Source organism: Bufo gargarizans, chromosome 7 (assembly GCF_014858855.1).
Source record: "Bufo gargarizans isolate SCDJY-AF-19 chromosome 7, ASM1485885v1, whole genome shotgun sequence".
Classification (NCBI taxonomy): domain Eukaryota; kingdom Metazoa; phylum Chordata; class Amphibia; order Anura; family Bufonidae; genus Bufo; species Bufo gargarizans.
In genome coordinates this window covers 20,371,882-20,395,279 of record NC_058086.1, presented here as the reverse complement: position 1 = coordinate 20,395,279, position 23,398 = coordinate 20,371,882, and the positions used below count along the sequence as shown (strand labels likewise).

The window sequence follows — 23,398 nt, the reverse complement described above, 5'->3', positions numbered from 1 at the left end:
TGGGCCCGGGGCTGCCGACCCGAACGTCCCTATTGTAATCCGCCACTGATAAGAGGGTCCTGCTCGTGTCATTACTTCCCCCTAAAAAGCTTTTTGAAAATGGGTGTTGGAAACCAGGCAAGTCGTCATCATGAAATCATCTCTCTTGTCATATCTATAAATACAATGATCTCTAGTCACATAATGTGCGATACCAGCAGAGACAGAACTGCACGTTCAAACAATGGGACCCGATGTGGTAATCAAATAAAAAGTACCTTTTAGCAGAAACGTCATGTCTTCTCAGTCAGCTGCAAGAGAAAGAGCACAGAACGTGCACGTTAATCTTTAATCATGGGGGAAATGCCTGATCTGAACTGTAACCTACAAGACTTTGACCTATAATCAGCGAGAGCCTTAGGGCCTTTGCAGACGAGCGTGTCCGGATTAGGTCCGGATGCGTTTAGTGATAACTGCGCGATTTTTCAGGCAAAGTCATTCAGTTTTGTCTGCGATCGCGGTCAGTTGTTCAGATTTTATCGCACGGATGCAATGCAATTAAGGCCTCATGCACACGGAGTGCTGTCCGCATCTTTTGCGGCCCCATTGAAGTTATTGGGTCCGCACATGAGCCACAAAAAATGCAGCTCGGATGCGGACCACAACAACGGTCATGTGCATGAGGCCCAACGCTGGGTTCACACCTGAGCGTTTTACAGCGCGTTCAAACGCGCTGTAAAACGCTCAACACATGAAAACCAATGCTTCCCTATGGCCCTGGTTCACACTTGAGCGTTTTACAGCGCGTTTGAATGCGTTGAAAAACGCCCTACGCTCAAAAAAGTTCTTGAGTTTCTTTGGGGCGTTTTGGCGCGCGTTCCCGTACATAGACTTTCGGGAACACGCGACAATGGGCGTTCGCTTGTCTCTGTATGCGCGATTGTAAACGCCGGTACAATCGCGTATAAAGAGCGCTCCTTTCAGAACGCTCAGGTGTGAACCCAGGGTTAATGCGCGATAAAAATCTGAATGTATACAAACATCTCTTAGCAACCATGCGTGAAAAACGCATCGCATCCACACTTGCTTGCGAATGCCATGCGATTTGCACGCAGCTCCATTCACTTCTACGGGGCCAGCGTTGCATGAAAAAAATAATAAGAAAGAAAGAAATGCAGAATATAGAACATGCTGCAATTTTCACGCAACGCACAAGTGATGCATAAAAACCAACGCACATGTACACAGACACTTTAAAATGAATGGGTCCGGATTCCGTGTGGGCGCAATTTGCACCTGCGCAGAAACATCGTTCTGCGATTTTGTAGTAAGGCTACTTTCACACTTGCGTTCGGGGCTCCGCTTGTGAGTTCCGTTTGAAGGCTCTCACAAGCGGCCCCGAACGCATCCGTACTGCCCCAATGCATTCTGAGTGGATGCGGATCCGCTCAGAATGCATCAGTCTGGCAGCGTTTGTCCTCCGCTCAGCAGGCGGACACCTGAACGCTGCTTGCAGCTTTCGGGTGTCCGCCTGGCCGTGCGGAGGCAAACGGATCCGTCCAGACTTACAATGCAAGTCAATGGGGACGGATCCGTTTGTAGTTGACACAATATGGCTCAATTTTCAAACTGATCCGTCCCCCATTGACTTTCAATGTAAAGTCTGGACGGATCCGTCTGAGCAACTTTCACACTTAGAATTTTTTCTAAACTATAATGCAGACGGATCCATTCTGAAGGGATCCCAACATTTGCATTATAGGAGCGGATCCGTCTGTGCAGACACCAGACAGATCCGCTCTGAACGCAAGTGTGAAAGTAGCCTAGAAAGATCACAGAAAGGCACGGAGCATTATAAATCATGTTAATACTCCGTGTCTCTGCTGTCCGCACGGCATCCACTCGTGTGAAAGAGCCCTTAAGCCTCGTTCACACCGTCAGTGTTCGACAAGTAGTTTCCATTGGTGATTATGAGCCAAAACCAGGTGCAGGTCAGGAACACAGAAGTGGTGTAAGGCTCCTTTCACACGGGCGAGAATTCTGCACGGGTGCAATGTGTGAGGTGAACGCATTGCACCCGCACTGAATCTGGACCCATTCACTTCAATGGTGCTGTGCAGATGAGCGGTGATTTTAACGCATCACTTGTGCGTTAAGCGAAAATCGCAGCATGTTCTATATTCCGTGTTTTTCATGCAACGCAAGCCCCATAGAAATGAATGGGGATGCATAAAAATCGCGAGCAAGTGTGGATTCGGTGCGATTTTCATGCATGTTTGCTAAGGAGGCGAGGGATAAGTTACCCGGGACTCCATTTACTTTATTATGGAAAATAGCTTTCTTTGATTCAGAATGCTTAGTAAAAGGTCTATTGTGGGGTTAAAAAAATAAAATTAAAATGTAACTCAGGGCTCTTTCACATCTGCGTTCTTTTCTTCCGGCATAGAGTTCCGTCGTCGGGGGTCTATGCCGGAAGAATACTGATCAGGATTATCCTAATGCATTCTGAATGGACAGTCCGTCCTTCAGGATGCATCAGGATGTCTTCCGTTCCGGAACGGAACGTTTTTTGGCCGCAGCAAATAGCGCAGCATGCTGCGCTTTTTGCTCCGGCCAAAAATCCGGAACTCTTGCCGCAAGGCCGGATCCGGAATGAATGCCCATTGAAAGGCATTGATCCGGATCCGGCCTTAAGCTAAACGTCGTTTCGGCGCATTGCCGGATGCGAAGTTTAGCTTTTTCTCAATGGTTACCATGGCTGCCGGGACGCTAAAGTCCTGGCAGCCATGGTAAAGTGTAGTGGGGAGCAGCATACTTACCATCCGTGCGGCTCCCGGGGCGCTCCAGAGTGACGTCAGGGCGCCCCAATCGCATGGATGACGTGATCGCATGGATCACATGATCCATGCGCATGGGGCGCTCTGACGTCATTCTGGAGCGCCCCGGGAGCCGCACGGACTGTAAGTATGCTGCTCCCCCGCTCCCCGCTCCTACTATGGCAACCAGGACTTTAATAGCGTCCTGGGTGCCATAGTAACACTGAAAGCATTTTGAAGACGGATCCGTCTTCAAATGCTTTCAGTACACTTGCGTTTTTCCGGATCCGGCGTGTAATTCCGGCAAGTGGAGTACACGCCGGATCCGGACAACGCAAGTGTGAAAGAGGCCTTACTTCATCCACTTAATCACGCAGCCGGGCTCGTCTTCTTTTTTCTTATTCTTCTTGCAGGACCTGGCTGGAAAAGGACCTTTGGCGCTAGATAATAAAATCTACAGAACACCGAACCCAAACCTGAATTTCAGTGAAGAAGTCTGGGTACCACAGTCCGTTTTTTTATGACGCGTGTGCAAAACGCACTGCACCCGCGCGATAAGAACTGAACATCGGAACGCAATCAAAACTGACTGCAATTGCGTATCTACTCGCACGATTTTCCCTGATAGCAGACGCAACGCAGCCAGACCTAATCCGGGCACGCTTGTCTGCAAGGGGCCTTAAACGCATGATGCCTTACATCTATTGTGATTCCTAATAACGGGACATACTAAAAGGAATGACAGAGTGGAACGTGCCCATAGAGAATAATGGAAATGTGATATTTGAATTAGAGACAAAACCATCTGACATCTCTAATGATTATTTAGCAGACAAGCAGGACCCTCCAGATCAGTCCGCAGCCCCCGGATTATGCCGTCTCCACGGGCTCTGCTCTGAGAAGTCCGTCAGTAAGCAGTACCCGGACATTATCATTACTCGTCTATACCAGGGATCAGCAACCTTCGGCACTCCGGCTGTTGTGAAACTACAATTCCCAGCATGCTCCATTCATTTCTATGAGAGTTTTTACAAGAGCAGGGCAAGTATGCATACTGGGAGTTGTAGTTTCACAACAGCTGGGAGCCGGAGGTTGCCTACCCCTGGTCTATACCATTCACTGCCTTCAACCAGTTCAAGTGCTAAAACCTTGCCCCTACCTGCTGACGGGGTCCTAAAAAGAACTTCACATATCATTTCCCATTCCATACTTTGAGTAACATATTAGGTTATTACTATTATTATTATTAATAACAGACACAACGGGGAGGAGCGTTTACCAGTTTCGTACCCGAACCTGTGACGGAACACACGAAGCGGAAGAGCGACCCAATCACGAAGTCTCGTCCTCTGACAGCGCGCTCTGGAGACCCTCTTGTACGCGTGCCTGTCCCGCGCATGCGCTATACAAGTGCCGGAGGTTCTTTTTTTTCCGCCTGGCCCCGGTAGCCGCCGAAATTTTGCTGTGTCACCACCAGGTCATCTTCTAGTTTCCGATTACGTGGAGGAACGTCCTGCCCCCTAGAGGTCAGCTCTGAGTAGTGACATTATCGGTCACTCTTCTCCATAAGGATCCCTAAACAACTGTATTTTCTACTTTGTGTTTATTATATGACGAAAACACGGGGAATTAGGAAAGATTGGTTTCTGGGCTAATTTGCGTTTTATAATTTGGCTGAAGTTGAGCTCAGTGTAGTGGCATTTATGGAAATCTATGCGCATGTGCAGTAACCTTTCCTTGCCCGTACACAAGAATTGCATTAGTTTTGCTTCTGGGCAAAAAATAAGAAATAAATAAAGTTGAAAAATATATCCTAGCACCAGAGCTGGTGTGCCCCCCGTGTGCCCCCCGTCCTTCCGCAGGCACAGCCCTTAGGTCCTTAGGACCGTTTTCACCTGACAGTTATGGCCATGATTCCAGGAGCCTTTTGTATTATTAGTTTTTTTTTTGTTTTTTTTAAAAGAATTTTGAGGAGACCTCGCCAATAATAGAAAAAGCTGCAGTGAGTGTTCTAAAGGGAAACCGGTTAAAAGGAGTATTAAAAATGACGGGCATAAAAGTGGGCACAAAAAAGTGTGATTTAGGGGTTATCCCATGACAATGATCACTGTTAAATCTGTTAATGATTTGACAGTGATCATTTTTGTAAATACATTTTATTACCCAATTCCCACCCTTTTTGAGAAAATAAGTCCCCTCTTACCTAATTGTTGTCTTTCGTCTCCCCTGGTTACTGCCACCTCTCGCCTGTCAAATCCGGCCGGGCCACGCTTGCACAGAAGACTGAAGATATTCTCCCGGCCGGTCCGCGCTATGTCCTGAACACGCGCCCCTCCGCGCATGCGCCATGATGACTTTTTCCTGGCCAGTATAGTACAGAGCCGCGAACGCGCATGCCGGCTCTGTACTATAAAGGCCAGGAACAAGTCACCATGGCGCATTCAGGACATTGCACGGCCCGGCCGGGATAAAATCTTCAGTCTTCTGCTCAAGCGAGGCCCGGCCGGGAGAAGACGTCAATCAAGCTCAGCCGAATCCAGGAACTGAACGTCGCGCTCGCCGCAGGTAAGTATGAAAACTGATGATGGGAATACCCCTTTAACCCCTTAAGGACGCAGGGCGTATCGGTACGCCCTATTTCCCGAGTCCTTAAGGACTCAGGGCGTACCGGTACGTCCTAACTTTAAATCGGTATTCCGGCGCCGCGGGGGTTAATCGGAACGGGATGCCGGCTGAAATCATTCAGCCGGCATCCCGTAACAACGCAGGGGGGGGTCATTTGACCCCCCCGTATCGGCGATCGCAGAAAACCGCAGGTCAATTCAGACCTGCGGTTTTCTGCGGTTCCGGTCCATTCGGGTGTCCTGTGACCCGATGAACCGGAAAAAGACTGCGATCGGTGGCGTAATTTTACACCACCAATCGCAGTCCGAGGATTTGAGGAGGCGGTGCTGGCCCTGGTGCTGAACACTGCTGTCCAGGGTGCTGATTGGTGCAGGGGAGAGAGGCGCGAGATTCAAACTTCCTGCGCTCCTCTCTCCCCTCCTCTTCCTGTTCTGCACGAGCACCCGGCAGCATCGTCCAGCACCAGCTCCTGCATCCCCCTAATCACCATCCATCACCCTCCTGCACCCATCGCCACCCAGGTAGGTTAGGGTCAGTGAGGGAGAGGCACCGTTAGGCAGGGAAAGAAGGGAAAAGTTAGTTAGAAAAAAAAAAAAACTTTTATTCCTAACTTTTTTGATCCATCTATCAGACCCCAGCCTCCCCCCTGCCACTTGCCCCCCCCTACCAGCCCCCCACCCCCACCAGCCCCCCTACCCCCACCAGCGGTCCTCAAGCCCGATTGTATCGTCGACTACAATCGGTATATGGGAGGAGTTGATCTCTCTGATCAAGTCCTCACGCCATATAACGCCATGCGCAAAACCCGGGCATTGTACAAAAAAGTTGCGGTCTACTTGGTGCAGGTTGCCATGTACAACTCTTTTGTACTATCCCGAAGCGCTGGCAGCACAGGGACATTCCTCCAGTTCTATGAGGCAGTCCTCAAGGACCTGATCTTTTCGGACCGGGAAAGAGCAGGCCGGAGTACCTCGGGAACTGGAGGCGCCCGGATCGTCCCTGGCCAACACTTTCCAGGTGTGGTCCCCCATACTGGAAAGAAGGGACGAACCCAAAAAAAGTGCAGTGTGTCGCAGGAGGGGGATACGGAAGGACACCACCACTCAGTGCGACACGTGCCCCGATCATCCGGGCCTCTGCGTTATCGATTGCTTCAGGGAGTATCACACTTCCATGGAGTACTAAATTTTTATAATCCCCAACAGTCCACTAGAGAACATAAAAAACTATGGCTCTCAGCCTTTGGAGACACGAAAACATTTTTTTTTTCCCAAAAAAATATTAGTTTTAGTGCAGGCATCCTCAAACTGCGGCCCTCCAGATGTTGTAAAACTATAACTCCCAGCATGCCCAGAAAAACCTACAGCCATCAGCAGGGCATGGTGGGAATTGCAGTTTTACAACATCTGGTGGGCCGCAGTTTTAGGATGCCTGCTTAGTGTCTCCAAAGTCTGAGAGCCATACATATTGGGCATCGTCGCGTGCGTAAAAGTCGTCGCTATAAAAATAACTTTTGACCAAACGCCTCGGATGAACGGTGTTAAAAATATAAAAAAAAAACGGTGCCAAAACAACAATTTTTGGGCAAAATTTCCATTTGAATCCTTTTTGCCGGTAATAAAGCAAGGGTTAACAGCCAAACAAAACTCAATATTTATTGCCCCAATTCTGTAGTTTGCAGAAACACCCCATATGTGGTCGTAAATGGCTATATAGCCGCACGGCAGGGCATAGAACGAAGGGAACTCCATACGGTTTCTGGAAGGCAGATTTTGATGGACAGTTTTTTTTTTTACACCATGTCCCATTAGAAGCCCCCCCTGATGTAGCCTAGACTAGAAACTCCAAAAAAGTGACCCCATCTAAGAAACTACACCCCTCAAGGTATTCAAAAGTTACTTTACAAACTATGTTAACCCTTTAGGTGTTCCACAAACTAAATAGTGAATGTAGAAACAATTTTAGAATTTTTTTGTTACATTGCCTCAAAAAAGAGTAATATAGAGCAACCAAAAATCATATTTACCCCTAAAATAGTCCCAAAACAACAACCCCCTTATCCCGTAGTTTCCTAGATGGGGTCACTTTTATGGAGTTTCTACTCTAGGGGTGCATCAGGGGGCTTGAAAGGGTACATGGTGTAAGTAAACCAGTCCAGCAAAATCTGCCTTCCAAAAACCGTTCCCCTTCTTCTATGTCCTGCCGTTCGGCCAAACCGTAGTTTACGACCACATATGGGGTGTTTCTGCAAACTACAGAATCAGGGAAACTCATTTTGAGTTTTGTTTGGCTGTTAACCCATTTTTTCCAGTAATAAAGTAAGGGTTAAATTGGAAAATTTTCCAAAAAATAGAAATTTCAAAATTGTTTCTCCATCTGCCATTAACTCTTGTGGAACACCTAAAGGGTTAACAAAGTTTGTAACCCCAGTTTTGAATACCTTGAGGGGTGTACTTTCTTAGATGGAGTCACTTTTTTGAAATTTCTATTCTAGGGGTGCAACAGGGGGCTTCAAATGGGACATGGTATAAACAAAACCAGTCCTGCAAAATCTGCCTTCCAAAACCCATATGGTGTTCCCCTCCTTCTATGTGCTCCTGTTCGGCCAAACAGTAGTTTACAACCACATATGGGGTGTTTCTGCAAACTACAGAATCAGGGCAACCCATTTTGAGTTTTTTTTGGCAGTTAACCCTTGTTTTACTCCTGGAAAAAATTGATTATATTGGAAAATTTTCCAAAAAATAGACATTTCAAAATTGTTTCTCCATCTGCCATTAACTCTTGTGAAACACCTAAAGGGTTAACAAAGTTTGTAACCCCAGTTTTGAATACCTTGAGGGGTGTACTTTCTTAGATGGAGTCACTTTTTTGAAATTTCTATTCTAGGGGTGCAACAGGGGGCTTCAAATGGGACATGGTATAAACAAAACCAGTCCTGCAAAATCTGCCTTCCAAAACCCATATGGTGTTCCCCTCCTTCTATGTGCTCCTGTTCGGCCAAACAGTAGTTTACAACCACATATGGGGTGTTTCTGCAAACTACAGAATCAGGGCAACCCATTTTGAGTTTTTTTTGGCAGTTAACCCTTGTTTTACTCCTGGAAAAAATTGATTATATTGGAAAATTTTCCATAAAATAGACATTTCAAAATTGTTTCTCCATCTGCCATTAACTCTTGTGAAACACCTAAAGGGTTAACAAAGTTTGTAACCCAGTTTTGAATACCTTGAGGGGTGTACTTTCTTAGATGGAGTCACTTTTTTGAAATTTCTATTCTAGGGGTGCAACAGGGGGCTTCAAATGGGACATGGTATAAACAAAACCAGTCCTGCAAAATCTGCCTTCCAAAACCCATATGGTGTTCCCCTCCTTCTATGTGCTCCTGTTCGGCCAAACAGTAGTTTACAACCACATATGGGGTGTTTCTGCAAACAACAGAATCAGGGGAACCCATTTTGAGTTTTGTTTGGCAGTTAACCTTTGTTTTACTCCTGGAAAAAATTGATTATATTGGAAAATTTTCCAAAAAATAGACATTTCAAAATTGTTTCTCCATCTGCCATTAACTCTTGTGGAACACCTAAAGGGTTAACAAAGTTTCTAAACCCAGTTTTGAATACCTTGAGGGGTGTACTTTCTTAGATGGAGTCACTTTTTTGAAATTTCTATTCTAGGGGTGCAACAGGGGGCTTGAAATGGGACATGGTATAAACAAAACCAGTCCTGCAAAATCTGCCTTCCAAAACCCATATGGTGTTCCCCTCCTTCTATGTGCTCCCGTTCGGCCAAACAGTAGTTTACGACCACATATGGGGTGTTTCTGCAAACTACAGAATCAGGGCAACCCATTTTGAGTTTTGTTTGGCAGTTAACCCTTGTTTTACTCCTGGAAAAAATTGATTATATTGGAAAATTTTCCAAAAAATAGAAATTTCGAAATTGTTTCTCCATCTGCCATTAACTCTTGTGGAACACCTAAAGGGTTAATAAAGTTTGAAAAAACAGTTTTGAATACCTTGAGGGGTGTAGTTTCTAGAATGGGGTCATTTTTGGGAGGTTTCTATTATCTAAGCCCCACAATATGACTTCAAACCTGAACTGGTCTATAAAAAGTGGGATTTTGAAGATTTCAGAAAAATTTCAAAATTTGCTTCTAAACTTCTAAGCCTTGTAACATCCCCAAAAAATAAAATATCATTCCCAAAATGCTACAAACATGAAGTAGTCATATGGGGAATGTAAAATCATCACAATTTTTGGGGGTATTATTATGTATTACAGAAGTATAGAAACTGAAACTTTGAAATTTGCTAATTTTTCGAAATTTTTGGTAAAAATTGTATTTTTTTATGCAAAAAAATTCACTTTTTTGACCCAATTTTAGCAGTGTTATGAAGTACAATATGTGACGAAAAAACAATCTCAGAACGGCCTGGGTAAGTCAAAGCGTTTTAAAGTTATGAGCACTTAAATTGACACTGGTCAGATTTGCAAAAAATGCCCAAGTCCTTAAGGTGAAATAGGGCTGAGTCCTTAAGGGGTTAAAGTGGTTTTCCAGATTCAGAGCTGAACCCGGACATATCCCCATTTTTACCCAGGCAGCCCCCCTGATATGAGCAGTTCATGCTCTGATGCTCCCCCTTGCCCTGCGCTGTTTTTCAGGGTAAAGGCTTTTTTGTTTACATTTTTACACTGCCAGGCGGAGGCTTCCCCCTAGCAGTGTCGACGGTGACGTCAGTAGCACTAATGGGCGGGGCTGTAGCGCTGCCCTAGATGTTTTACAGTCTAGGGCAGCGCTAAAGCTCACACGTCAGTGCTAGTGACGTCACAGGGAACAGTGCTAGGCATAAGCCTCAGCCTAGCAGAGACCCAGTACGTCACCGCAGGGGCGTAGCTATAGGGGGTGCAGAGGTAGCAGTCGCTACCGGGCCCAGGAGCCTGAGGGAGCCCAAAGATCATGGTGCCACATAAAAAGACACTGGTATTGTAGAGAGTGCATGCTGGTCAAGTTACACCTCTGGCTGGAGGGAAGGGGTTATGTCAAGAACCTGGCATGGAGAGGTGCCGTTTAACCTGTTCAGGACACAGGGCGTACCGGTACGTCCTGAGAATTTCCGATCACCGCCGCTCGGTGGGCAGTGATCGGAACCCGGTGCCTGCTCAAATCATTGAGCAGGCACCTTGGCTAAATGCAAGGGGGGGATCTCACAGGCCGGAAGCTGTATGAGTAATACACACAGTATTACTCATACAGCCAATGCATTCCAGTACAGAAGTATTGGAATGCATTGTAAAAGGGATTAGACCCCCAAAAGTTGAAATCCCAAAGTGGGACAAAAAATAAAGTAAAAAAAAAGTTGAAAAAATAAAGTAAAAAAAAAAGTTTAAAAAATAAAGTCGTCCCCCCCCCCCCCAAAATTAAAAGTTTAAATTGAAAAATAAACAAAAACGTCATTTTCCCCAAATAAAGTTAAAATAAATTGGTAAAAAATAGGGGGGAAAAAAAAAGTTTACATATTCGGTATCGCCGCGTCCGCATCGACCAGCTCTATAAACATATCACATGTCCTAACCCCTCAGATGAACACCGTAAAAAAATAAAAACTGTGCTAAATAAACCATTTTTTTTGTCACCTTACATCACAAAAGGTACAACAGTAAGCGATCAAAAAGGCGTATGCCCACCAAAATAGTACCAATCTAACCGTCACCTCATCCCGCAACAAATGAGCCCCTACCTCAGATCGGATCCATTCCTGTGCTGTCTGCATAAGTAAGGCTACTTTCACACCTGCGTTCGATCGGATCTGTTCTGAACGGATCCGCTCATATTAATGCAGACGGTGGCTCCGTTCAGAACGGATCCGTCTGCATTATAACTTAGAAAAAATTTCTAAGTGTGAAAGTAGCCTGAGCGGATCCGTTCAGACTTTACATTGAAAGTCAATGGGGGACGGATCCGCTTGAAGATTGAGCCATATGGTGTCATCTTCAAGCGGATCCGTCCCCATTGACTTACATTGTAAGTCGGAACGGATCCGCTCGCCTCCTCACGGCCAGGCGGACACCCGAACGCTGCTTGCAGCGTTCAGGTGTCCGCTCACTGAGCGGAGCCGAGGCTGAGCGCTGGCAGGCGGATGCATTCTGAGCGGATCCGCCTCCACTGAGAATGCATTAGGGCCAGACGGCTGCGTTCAGGGCCGCTTGTGAGCCCCTTCAAACGGAGCTCACGAGCGGACACCTGAACGCAGGTGTGAAAGGAGCCTTAGACTGTTCCGCGGCCCGGCAAACAAATAGAACAGGTGGCGCAGGTCACCCGATGAATGAGCAAAACGCTTGTTCATCGAGGGGAGGTGCAGACACCTCAATCATCGTTCCTGGGCAGCAGAATGTGGTGTATGGGGACAAGTGATAGCAGTAGTGATCGCTCGTTCTCATACTGTGGAGGTGATCGCTGGATGTAACGGCAGCTCTTCACCCCCTTTTAATGAGCAGACGACAGATGGGAAGGAACATTTCCTTGCCGACAATCGGCTTTTCCTCTGAGAATTTAAATGCGCCTTAAGGTTAGCAGACCCTTGCTGATGTTCCAGGGAGGTATAGCTGGCTTTGTGGCCAGTGTACGCTGATAGACCAAGTCCTGGGAATCCTATGAATGTGTTTTTCTGATAAATAGCAACACAGCCATCTTGCCTGAGCTGTTCTTAAAGGAAATGCGTCACCATAAATGTTTTCTTCCAGTTAAAACTAGATAGTAAGACGCTTCCTTTTTTTCTAATCTGTTTTTATTTTCTGATTTACAGATTTTATTAATTCAGTTTTCAGAACTTGATTATGCGGGGTGCCCTTCTTGCCTGATCTGTTTCTAACATTATTTAGAAAAATTGCTTTACGGCAGCCCCATGGGCCATAGACACAATGGTCGGGAGGGGACCTCAGTGACTTCTATGGGAGAGTTTTCTAGCCATGCTGTGTGACCTGTGCAGAGGTCATTGTACAAGGAAAGAATAGATTAGATGTGACAAAGTATTGTGAATGGTGGATCCTGGGTTATCTGTCATTCTAATCCTGCCTGCAATGATATCACCTCTGTGTACAGATAAGCAGGTAACTGCAGTAAAGTGTACAGACCAAGAAGTGGAGCCAATTATTCTGCTTGTGGCCAGTGTGAAAACTGCAGGATTTTATATCTATTTTTAAAAATATAGATGTTGACATGGAAAATTAAAAATTACATCAAATATTCCTAAAAATATGTAAAACATAAAATTTTTATTTAAACAGTAGGGCCATTTTCTGATGACACATTTCCTTTAACAGCCCCAAATAAGATAAATGACCCTAGCACATCTATTTTACTAAGGCCTCCTGCACACAAAAGTTTTTTTTCCGTTTACGTTCCGTTTTTTGCGTTCCGTATACGGAACCATTCATTTCAATGGGTCCGCAAAAAAACAAAACTGAATGTACTCCGTATGCATTCCATATCCGTTTTTCCATTCAAAGATAGAACATGTCCATATTATCCGCATAAGGCCTCTTTCACACGACCGTTTTTGTTTTCCGTTTATGGACATTTTTTGCATTTTGTATACGGAACCTTTCATTTCAATGGTTCCGCAAAAAAAAACAACTGAATGTACTTCGTATGAATTCCATTTCCGTTCCATTGAAAGATAGAATATGTCCTATTATTGGCCACAAATCACGTTCTGTGGCTCCATTCAAATTTTAAAATAGATGGTTCCGCAAAAATGGAACAGATACGGAAGACATACGGATGCATTCCGTTTTTTTTTTGCAGAACCATTGACTTGAGTAAAGCCACGGAACATGATTTGCGGACATTAATAGGACATGTTCTGTCTTTGAACGGAAAGGGAATACATGTACGTTTCAGTTTTTTTTGCGGACCCATTGACATGAATAGTTCCACATACGAACCACAAACGGAACGCAAAGAAACGGAACGGGGGAAAAAACGGTCGCGTGCAAGAGGCCTTACTTACCATTTAGCTGCCTTAGCTATTGCAAATATACATGCAGCTGAACAAAAAAAATCATCTAGTCGAGACATCAGGGGAAGCGCCCGCAGTCAGACTCACGTGAGCACAGCTCAGACTGTGGTGTGATGGAAATGTAAGTAGTAGTGAAATCCTCTTCCTGCCAAAGGTGTGAAAACTAGAATATTGTCAAAGCCCCTGAGAACCCCTTTAATTCACCTAAAATTAATCCAAATGCTTCTTAGTTTTTTTTAGCAAAATATGAACCCAATAAAAAAGTCAATTATCTCTAGACGGTGGAGCTGGTGTAGATGATAGGAGTGGTAGTGGCCCTGATGATGTTATGTCATGGTGTTCTTCAGGGGTTTGGTGCAGTGAAAAGGAGATGTGAAAGGATCAGCCAGACGTAGAAGAACAACAAACATTTTTATTTACTGATGAGTTACAGTACATCCAGTACAAGGTGCAATGTCTCTATCCTCAGATGATGAGGTATGGTGGCAGGCAAGATGGCAGACAATAGCACTCTAGTCCTTTTCTCTCTCCTGATTTCCTAACAATAACCTGGTATTTGTGAAATGTAGGCTTTTACATGTGCCTGTACTGAACTGTGGTGATGGTGTCTTAAATCGTTATCCCTTCACCTGCAGGGGAGGCTGTATAGCTGTAGTGGTGATCGCTCTGCTGTAAATGCTGTAGCTTGCAGATAATCTGGGACCGTGCAGGAGTGTGGTCGTCACAGACAAGCTATAACTTTAGTCCCAAGGCCCATGGATTGGGAGCAGATGGACAAGCTTCCTCACTCCAGGCATGCTCAGCTAACTCTCCCTAGAGCTCCCCCTCCTTGCAGAAAGTAGGACCAGCCAACTCCGACGAAGAATGGGGGGGAATAGAATGGTAAGTACTATTCCAAATGCCAGCCATACCTTATCATTCATGAAGCATACAGCAGATACATAACACATATGTCACGAGGGTGTCAAGAGCCACGTCTGACTCCGTTATACCCGGGGTCAGGAAGTCGCAGCGGGTGGCTGCGCGCTCTATGTCTAAAGATCACGTTGTTTCTTAGTGATTGTTTTCTGTGTTTGCCTTGCAATCCTTTTTGTCTCACTCAGGGATCCGTAGCTTCTCCTCCTCAGCTGTTTCTTGTCTGCCACTCCCAACCTCCTTATATTCTCCTCTCACACTTCTCTAGTTGCCAGTTATAGAGCTTCCTGCCTGGACTTCTATACTGACCCACTGGAGCTGTCAATCCTGGTTGTTGTTCCAGAGTGCTACCCTCCGGATCCCTGTTGGGCTTTTTGTTGTCTCCTGTTGTCGCCCACCTGGGATTATATGTTGAGTCTGTATTGTCTGTCCTCCCCTTGGTGTTTTCCTTTAGAGCTAGTGGTGCGGACTAGTGTTCCCACCGCCCTGTTCACTATCTAGGGCTCATCTTAGGGAAAGCCAGGGTTTTAGGCACGTGATCGGCGTACGGGTAAGGAACCCGTCTAGGGACGTCAGGGCAGCCAGGTGCCAGCCGCAAGGTGAGTCAGGGGTCACCACCTTCCCTCTCACTTGGGCAGGGCCTTCCTCTTTCCCTCCCTCTGTGTCACGTATGTGATAGTCACGCCGATCGTGATAACATAAAATGATATTACAATATATAAAAAGATATTGCAGATACCCTATCTGAGGTATTGCAGGTACAGTATATATACACAGGTACAGGTATATAGCCTATATCCTTTCTAAAATGTTACTGGTTCAATGAAGCCAAGATCACTAACCCAGTACCTATGGAACTCATTTTTTTTTTTTTTTTTTTTATACAGATGGAAATTAGTTAAAGAATGTCCATATATACAGGGGAAAATTGTGTTAGTCTGATGGGACATCTTTAAAGCTATAATAGCAATGTGTGCGGTAGAGGTCAGTCGTAGAGTGCTAGTTATGGGACTGATGTTACATAGTTAATACGTTTGAAAAAAGACATCAAAATTGCCAAAGTTGCCAAAATTACCATCCATTTCCATCCATCCGCATATGAAAACCCCTCTTAAATGTATCATGCTTATTTTTATTTATAAAAAAATTGTGATTTCAATATTCTCTTCATTTAAAGGGGTTGTCCCACGAAAAATGTTGTAAAGTTTACACACCAGCACCTGGATCTTAATTCTTTTGTATTTGCATGTAATTAAAGATTTTGAATTTTTTAAATAAAATGTATCTGTATAGCTCCACCTGCTGTTTGTTATTTTTCTTATTTTTTTGTCCTGTTCATTGAGCTGGCCGCACATGCCCAGTTTCATCCGTCAACTGCCTCCTGAGCTGTGATAGGGAGGCCATGGACACGCCCCCTCAGCTGCAGCAGAAAGGACACTCCCCTTCGGCATTCAACTTGATATAAATCTAGCAGAGCAATGAATGTGGAGATCTCTGGTTCCATGTGAGGCACAGGGCTGGTTCTAGCTTTGTTAGAAAGGTATTGTCATGTACTATATGATGTCTGATTTTCATGGGATAACACCCTTTAAACCCAATCATTCCTGGTAGGCAAAGCTAAAGATATCAGGTACAATGTAATCAGTATGGGTTCCATCGATTAGTCCTTCTCCATTGGAATTCACAAACCAGCAGGGAGTTTTAATGCCTTTCCTGGGGTCCGATTTGTAGTCTTTTTCCGAACTCCTAAAATATAATAATAAATATTATAAATAGATATTATTTGTATACTTTCTTTTAAAGTAGCACTCTGGAAAAACTGATCCATTGTTATGCCTATTGCAGTGGGTAATGCATGGCACTTGACATACGATAACTCTGTTTATTAGGGTGCCAGCACATGGTGCGGATTACACATGGTTTTTCCATGTGGATTTTGTGCGGGAAAAAAACACTGCAAAAAAACAGCAAAGTGTATGAGACTAGACAAATCTCAAGTGCACTTTGCATTTTTTTTTCCCTTAGGTGTGGAAATTGACCTGCTTTGCACAAAATCGTGCCAAAAGACTATTAGCCTTTTCAGACCATTTTTTTAACCCATGAGAACTAAGCCATTATCCTTATGAGGGCTTTTTTGAGGGGAACATGTTTATATTTTTATAATGTATACAACGTAGTAGAAGCTGGAAGAAAATTCCAAATGGGATGGAATTGGAAAAAAAATGCAATCCTGCCATAATTTTATGGGTTTTGTTTTTACACGGTAAAACGGAGTTGTTACCTTCATACTACGGATCAGTATGATTATAGCGATACTACATTTATATAGTTTTTCTTGTGTTAATACTTAATAAAAACTTTGAAAAAAATGTTTTGTTTTTTTCTTTGCTTTACCATATTCTGACGCCCATAACATTTATTTATTTACATCTACGGAGCTGTATGAGGGCTAATTTTTGCAGGATAATCTGTTGTTTTTTATTGATTAAGGCCTACTGCACACGAATATGCAATACACAGGCGCTGTTCCGTGGGCATTCCGCATCATGGATGCAGACCTATTCACTTCAATGGGTTCGCAAATCCAGAGATGCGGAAGGGAATCACTGAATGGAACCCTACGGAAGCACTACGGAGTGCTTCCATGGGGTTTTGTCCCGTACTTCTGATCAGCAAACATATAGAACATGTCCTATGTTTTTGTGGAACGGGCGGATCGCGGACCCATTCCAGTGAACGGGTCCGCAATCCGCTGCCCCACGGTCGGTGTTCGTGCAATTTGCGGCCTGCAGCATAGCCACATTCGTCTGCAGGAGGCCTAATTGTCACGATTAGTGTGGGGGGAGGAACTCCACACTGAGCACAGGAGGGAAGGAGAACAGTAACTGGGCCTGGAAACTAGGAAAGAAACAGGTCAACTCCTAGACAACCCTAATCCAGGCCCTGATTACCTATCAATATGAATAGACCTTGAAGGTAGGAATATTCATAAGCAGTATACCTAGGCCCTGATTTCCCTATAAGGCCCTGTAATAAGTATAGGACCAGAGACAACCCATTCCTCCCCAGATGGACATATGGAAGTCTCTGTCTTAGGCCCAGATACAACAACAGGGAATATAACAAATACATAGAAACGCGACACTTAACTTCTGTAGAGATGGAAGAACAGGAACACCAGAGAGGATCTCACACCAGCTCAGCCAAACCCAAATGAAGCTATCTACCGCATAGTCAGAAGGGTGGGGTGAGACTATAAAGGGTAGAAGTGATGACCACTGAGCAACAGCTGAGAAAAGGGAAGTGGTCATTAACCCTATCAACACTAAATCAAGAGAATTCAAGGAGGCTGTTAGATTCCTCCACGCTCAGCCAATCTCCTTGATTTCCTGACATCAGTCACCTGGGGGACCGTGACACTAATAGAGAGGAAAATTCCGGCACCCGAGGTAACCACTGAAATAAAATCACCATTTATTTAAAAAAAAAATACATTAATATAAGGTACTATTTTTGAGTGTATATGAATTTTTGCTAACTTTTTATAACATTTTTTTAGAGGTGAAGTGACAGCAATTTTTTTCTCTGTTACGACATTCACCATACTGGACAAATACGCTTATATTTTAGTAGTTTGGACATTTTGGGATGCAGCAATTTCTATGATCTTTATTTTGTTTATTTTTAATATGAAGAAGAGGGGGTGATTTGAATATTTATATATATATATATATATATATATATATATATATATATATTATATACAGTACAGACCAAAAGTTTGGACGCACCTTTTCATTCAAAGAGTTTTCTTTATTTTCATGACTATGAAAATTGTAGATTCACATTGAAGGCATCAAAACTATGAATTAACACATGTGGAATTATATACATACCAAAAAAGTGTGAAACAACTGAAAATATGTCATATCCTAGGTTCTTCAAAGTAGCCACCTTTTGCTTTGATTACTGCTTTGCACACTCTTGGCATTCTCTTGATGAGCTTCAAGAGGTAGTCACCTGAAATGGTCTTCCAACAGTCTTGAAGGAGTTCCCAGAGATGCTTAGCACTTGTTGACCCTTTTGCCTTCACTCTGCGGTTGAGCTCACCCCAAACCATCTCGATTGGGTTCAGGTCCGGTGACTGTGAAGGCCAGGTCATCTGGCGCAGCACCCCATCACTCTCCTTCATGGTCAAATAGCCCTTACACAGCCTGGAGGTGTGTTTGGGGGTCATTGTCCTGTTGAAAAATAAATGATGGTCCAACTAAACGCAAACCGGATGGAATAGCATGCTGCTGCAAGATGCTGTGGTAGCCATGCTGGTTCAGTATGCCTTCAATTTTGAATAAAACCCCAACAGTGTCACCAGCAAAGCACCCCCACACCATCACACCTCCTCCTCCATGCTTCACGGTGGGAACCAGGCATGTAGAGTCCCTCCGTTCACCTTTTCTGCGTCGCACAAAGACACAGTGGTTGGAACCAAAGATCTCAAATTTGGACTCATCAGACCAAAGCACAGATTTTCACTGGTCTAATGTCCATTCCTTGTGTTCTTTAGCCCAAACAAGTCTCTTCTGCTTGTTGTCTGTCCTTAGCAGTGGTTTCCTAGCAGATATTCTACCACGAAGGCCTGGTTCACACAGTCTCCTCTTAACAGTTGTTCTAGAGATGTGTCTGCTGCTAGAACTCTGTGTGGCATTGACCTGGTCTCTAATCTGAGCTGCTGTTAACCTGCGATTTCTGAGGCTGGTGACTCGGATGAACTTATCCTCCGCAGCAGAGGTGACTCTTGGTCTTCCTTTCCTGGGGTGGTCCGCATGTGAGCCAGTTTCTTTGTAGCGCTTGATGGTTTTTGTGACTGCACTTGGGGACACTTCCAAAGTTATCCCAATTTTTCGGACTGACTGACCTTCATTTCTTAAAGTAATGATGGCCACTCGTTTTTCTTTACTTAGCTGCTTTTTTCTTGCCATAATACAAATTCTAACAGTCTATTCAGTAGGACTATCAGCTGTGTATCCACCTGACTTCTCCACAAGGCAACTGATGGTCCCAACCCCATTTATAAGGCAAGAAATCCCACTTATTAAACCTGGCAGGGCACACCTGTGAAGTGAAAACCATTTCAGGTGACTACCTCTTGAAGCTCATCAAGAGAATGCCAAGAGTGTGCAAAGCAGTAATCAAAGCAAAAGGTGGCTACTTTGAAGAACCTAGAATATGACATATTTTCAGTTGTTTCACACTTTTTTGTTATGTATATAATTCCACATGTGTTAATTCATAGTTTTGATGCCTTCAGTGTGAATCTACAATTTTCATAGTCATGAAAATAAAGAAAACTCTTTGAGAAGGTGTGTCCAAACTTTTGGTCTGCACTGTATATATATTTGTGGCAGGCCTCAGACCCTTCCTTCAACTGAACGGATCCCTTGATCTCAGCACGATGAAGCCATTCAAGCCCTGGGATTGCAACACTTCTGGGGTTTCACCACAATTGACCTTGGCATCTGAGAGGTTAAATGTCCGTTCCGGGTGTCTGCTATTAAAAACAGCAGAAATCAGGAGGCTATGGCGCCCATACATCTACAGAGGTTGTGATTAAGGGGTTAAACAAATACATTGTCCTAATAAGACTGGAAATATACCTCATCTGGATTTTTCATACATGAGCTGAGCGGTCTGATAGATTTTAATGAGTAAGTACTGGTCAATACAAACAACCATAGCTTTACTATTTCAGGAACCTCACACTTGCAGCTTTGATATTGAGTCAGAAGACATACTGAAACTCATTTACTACCTTGTCACGGTCAGCTGCTTATTCTTCACGTTCATTGTTGCAACTTGTTTGCCTGTCTTTTCATTTTCTTGAAGGTTGGATATTTCATAATCAATACCATGAAAAAATTGTCCTTTAAAAACAAAATATGCAATAAAGCTGCAATGAAATATGATAAATTATGAAATCTGTAATAAAACACAGATTATAAATATAGCTTAATGATGACATAATGGTAGACCATAAAATATTGAAATATTAAAGGGGTTTGTCCAAGTTATTTTTATTGATGATCTATCCTCAGCATAGGTCGTCAATATTAGATTGGCGGGGGTTCGACACCTGGCCCCCCTGCCGATCAGCTGTTTGAAGAGAAGGTGCGCGCCGTGCCAGTGCCGCCTTCTCTTCATTGTTTACTTGCTGTCCGTCGCATCTACAACAGGGAGAAGGTGTAATTACTGTACACCTAAGCCGTCCCATTAATTTCTATGGAACGACTCGTTCCTATACACTTGTATAGGAGTGAGCCGTCCCATAGACGGCTTAGATGTAATTACACCTGCTCACCTCTGCAGATTTGACGGAGATAAAGGAAACCATGAAGAGAAGGCAATGCTGATGCATTCTCTTCACCCAGCTGATCGGTGGGGGTGCCGGACCCTCACTGATCTGATATTGATGACCTATTCTGAAAATAAATTTCAAAACACAATATACTGAGAATGCTTACCCAAAAGTCCATGTACTTCTTTAGAAAATGTATGGTCATCTACAGTGTAAAAGCCTAGGAAATTCATAGGAACAGGATGATTTTTCCAAACTTCATGCAAAATAATGAAAAATGTTGCTCCTTCACCAAATGATAACGTCAGATTTGCTTTCTTGTTGATTACCAGATTAAACCTGAAAGATTTCATACATGAGACCCTTTCTAGACTTTGAAACTAAACATTGATACAGTCCAAGAATACAGAGCATGTTGTATTTTAATACTGTGTTTTATATACCCCAATTTGTTCAATAAAGAGGATGTCTCCTTAAAATACTGTACTGTAATCCTAATTGTATTACAAGCAGGAGACTCCATTATATGCTATACTTCTTTACTGGACTCCAATCAACAGCAAAGTTTAAATAAAGATAAGAAAATAAAAAAATGTCAGGAAACATGCAGTGAGATACACTGGCAGCCAATCAGAACACAGCATATGATATATAAGCTCCTGTAATGTGCCAATCCTCCTCTTTCTTTGCTGTTGACTCCAGCTAAGTGTACCGTTTTTTATATTCACCTCATAGATATTTACCACATATAGCTACTACGATGGTACCCCACCATTTCCTGTGGTAAAGTGGTGCTTGTTTTGGGTTATCACCCAACTCTCTTACACTTCCCCTTAGTGTTAGGATCTTACTTTACCACTTCCCTGCTACCGTCCTCTGGTGGCTTAATCCACTCCCTCCGGCGAGTCTGCATTTTCTCCCCCATGAGAAGACGCTGCTCTCCGCTGTGTGAGACTGACAGCTAACGCTGGTCATCTGCTGTGCCTCTCTGCACACAATCCCCTCACTACCTCAGACTTGACACTGAAGAGATTTTCCCGCCAAATTTCAACTCTTTGCTCCATTTACCACAAGTATCCTTTCATATAACAGTTACAGTTTTTATACACAGTTTCCATCATAAAAGTATATATATATATGTCTTTCTGATAGCATTTATAAAGGGTTAGCTTTATATAGACAGTGGTTTGGCATATTGTATCTACATTCTGCCTCTCCTAATCACCTCATAGGTTACCATCTCATTATCACCAGCTGCTGTGCTATGCTGTGGTGCAGGGAGCTAATCACTCACTCTCCACACCACAAGCACAGGACATAGAATTTTGTCATATGTTACATTATTGAAATTATTTTATTCCTTGACAATTGTTCATATATTCCTCATGGCTGAAGGGAATGCTGAAGCAGCCTCAGACCTTCAGGGTCTTACATTTTTGGACAAAAAGTTAATCCAGTCTCTGATGGAACAAACCCTACAAAAGTCAGTTCATGCGGCATTAAACTCTGCTATGTCATCTATACACGAGGTTGTTAATAAATCTGTGGCCCAAGCCATATCTCATTCCGCCACTCCGAATTTACCTCAAGCGATTCCAGCCACTCCGTCGGATATTTTTTTGTCAGCGGAAGATTCCGCATCTAGTATCGCGCAGGGCCTTCACAGACCAGGCAAACGCTCTTACAAACACCGCTTTATAATTACCAATCCTCAGCCCAAGAAACAAGCCAAAATGGCTAAAACTAAAGAGGATCAGGTTCATACTTCAGGTTCATAGAAAAAAGCGTACATTCAGATGTCAAAAGTTTACATCCCACACCCTCCGCCCCTGAGGAGTTAAAAACTACGAGGGCTCTAAAGGCTTTGACATCCCGAGTCAAGCCCAAGACATATCTTACATCTCTGACAAAGAGGAGAATTCGGAATACGAAGACATTTACTGATGCCGCAGGAATCTCATTTTTCAATCCTAATGATATTAAACACCCCAGATCAGGGGAATGGGTGCCCCAATCCCAGGTGGCTAAATTTCAAATTTTTTGGATAAGGAAACCCCTGGATAAGTCAGCCCGTAGTAAATTGCGGGCAGAGTGCCCTATACCCACTTTGCAATCAAAAGTGGCAAACACCCCTGACTTAGATTCAACTTTGAAGTATCGGGGAAAAACCCCAAGAAAAGCGTGAACCGCTCCTTCAGGGCCATTCAAGATTGATTTTTGGATTTACTAGGCCCCTTAACAAAAATCCTAGATTTGACAGAGGAAGCCACAATTTCAGATGCCCCTATAGATTTATAGTGATGAGCGGGAGGTGCCATATTCGATTTTGCAATATTTCACGAATATTCGATTCAATATTTGTTTTATATTCGTCGAAATCGAATATTCAGCATTATTCTATTTATCGCGAATAATATGCGATTTAATTATTCGCGTATTGCGATTTTATTTTAACTGTATAAGGCATAAAGGCAACTTTCCTATTGGTCTATGTGTATTATACGAATGTTCGCTATATTGCTATAACTTCGTATTTTAGAATATTCTTAATATTCAAAAAAACTAAGTTATCGAGATTTCGTGATATTCGTTAAATTCTTTTCTATGTCGCTCGCTATTATGTGCTCGCGACCGAACGTATTGTATTCTAAATAATTCTAATTACTGATTTATAATTTTCCTCTTCATG

General features: G+C 43.7%; 2 protein-coding genes across 4 annotated transcripts in view; both read right to left on the bottom strand.

The window, feature by feature from the left end:
• Window positions 1–4,286, bottom strand: part of LOC122943572 (serine hydrolase-like protein) — a 36,990-nt gene extending 32,704 nt beyond the window's left edge. Inside the window, exons 1-2 of one of the 2 annotated variants that reach the window (XM_044301416.1) lie at window positions 4,075–4,286; window positions 258–290 (exon numbers count right to left, since the gene is read on the bottom strand). In XM_044301416.1, the coding sequence (XP_044157351.1) occupies window positions 258–276 (19 nt within the window). In that variant the 5' untranslated portion in view covers window positions 277–290; window positions 4,075–4,286. The remainder of the gene's footprint in view (window positions 1–257; window positions 291–4,074) is intronic. The other variant, XM_044301417.1, reaches the window with a different exon arrangement.
• A 10,644-nt stretch (window positions 4,287–14,930) lies between these two features.
• The window catches only part of LOC122943571 (inter-alpha-trypsin inhibitor heavy chain H3-like), an 82,222-nt gene continuing 73,754 nt past the window's right edge, over window positions 14,931–23,398 (bottom strand). For both annotated transcript variants that reach the window (XM_044301414.1, XM_044301415.1), the window contains 3 exons: window positions 20,876–21,048; window positions 20,167–20,278; window positions 14,931–16,103 (listed from right to left, as the gene is read on the bottom strand). In XM_044301414.1, the coding sequence (XP_044157349.1) occupies window positions 15,956–16,103; window positions 20,167–20,278; window positions 20,876–21,048 (433 nt within the window). In that variant the 3' untranslated portion in view covers window positions 14,931–15,955. The remainder of the gene's footprint in view (window positions 16,104–20,166; window positions 20,279–20,875; window positions 21,049–23,398) is intronic.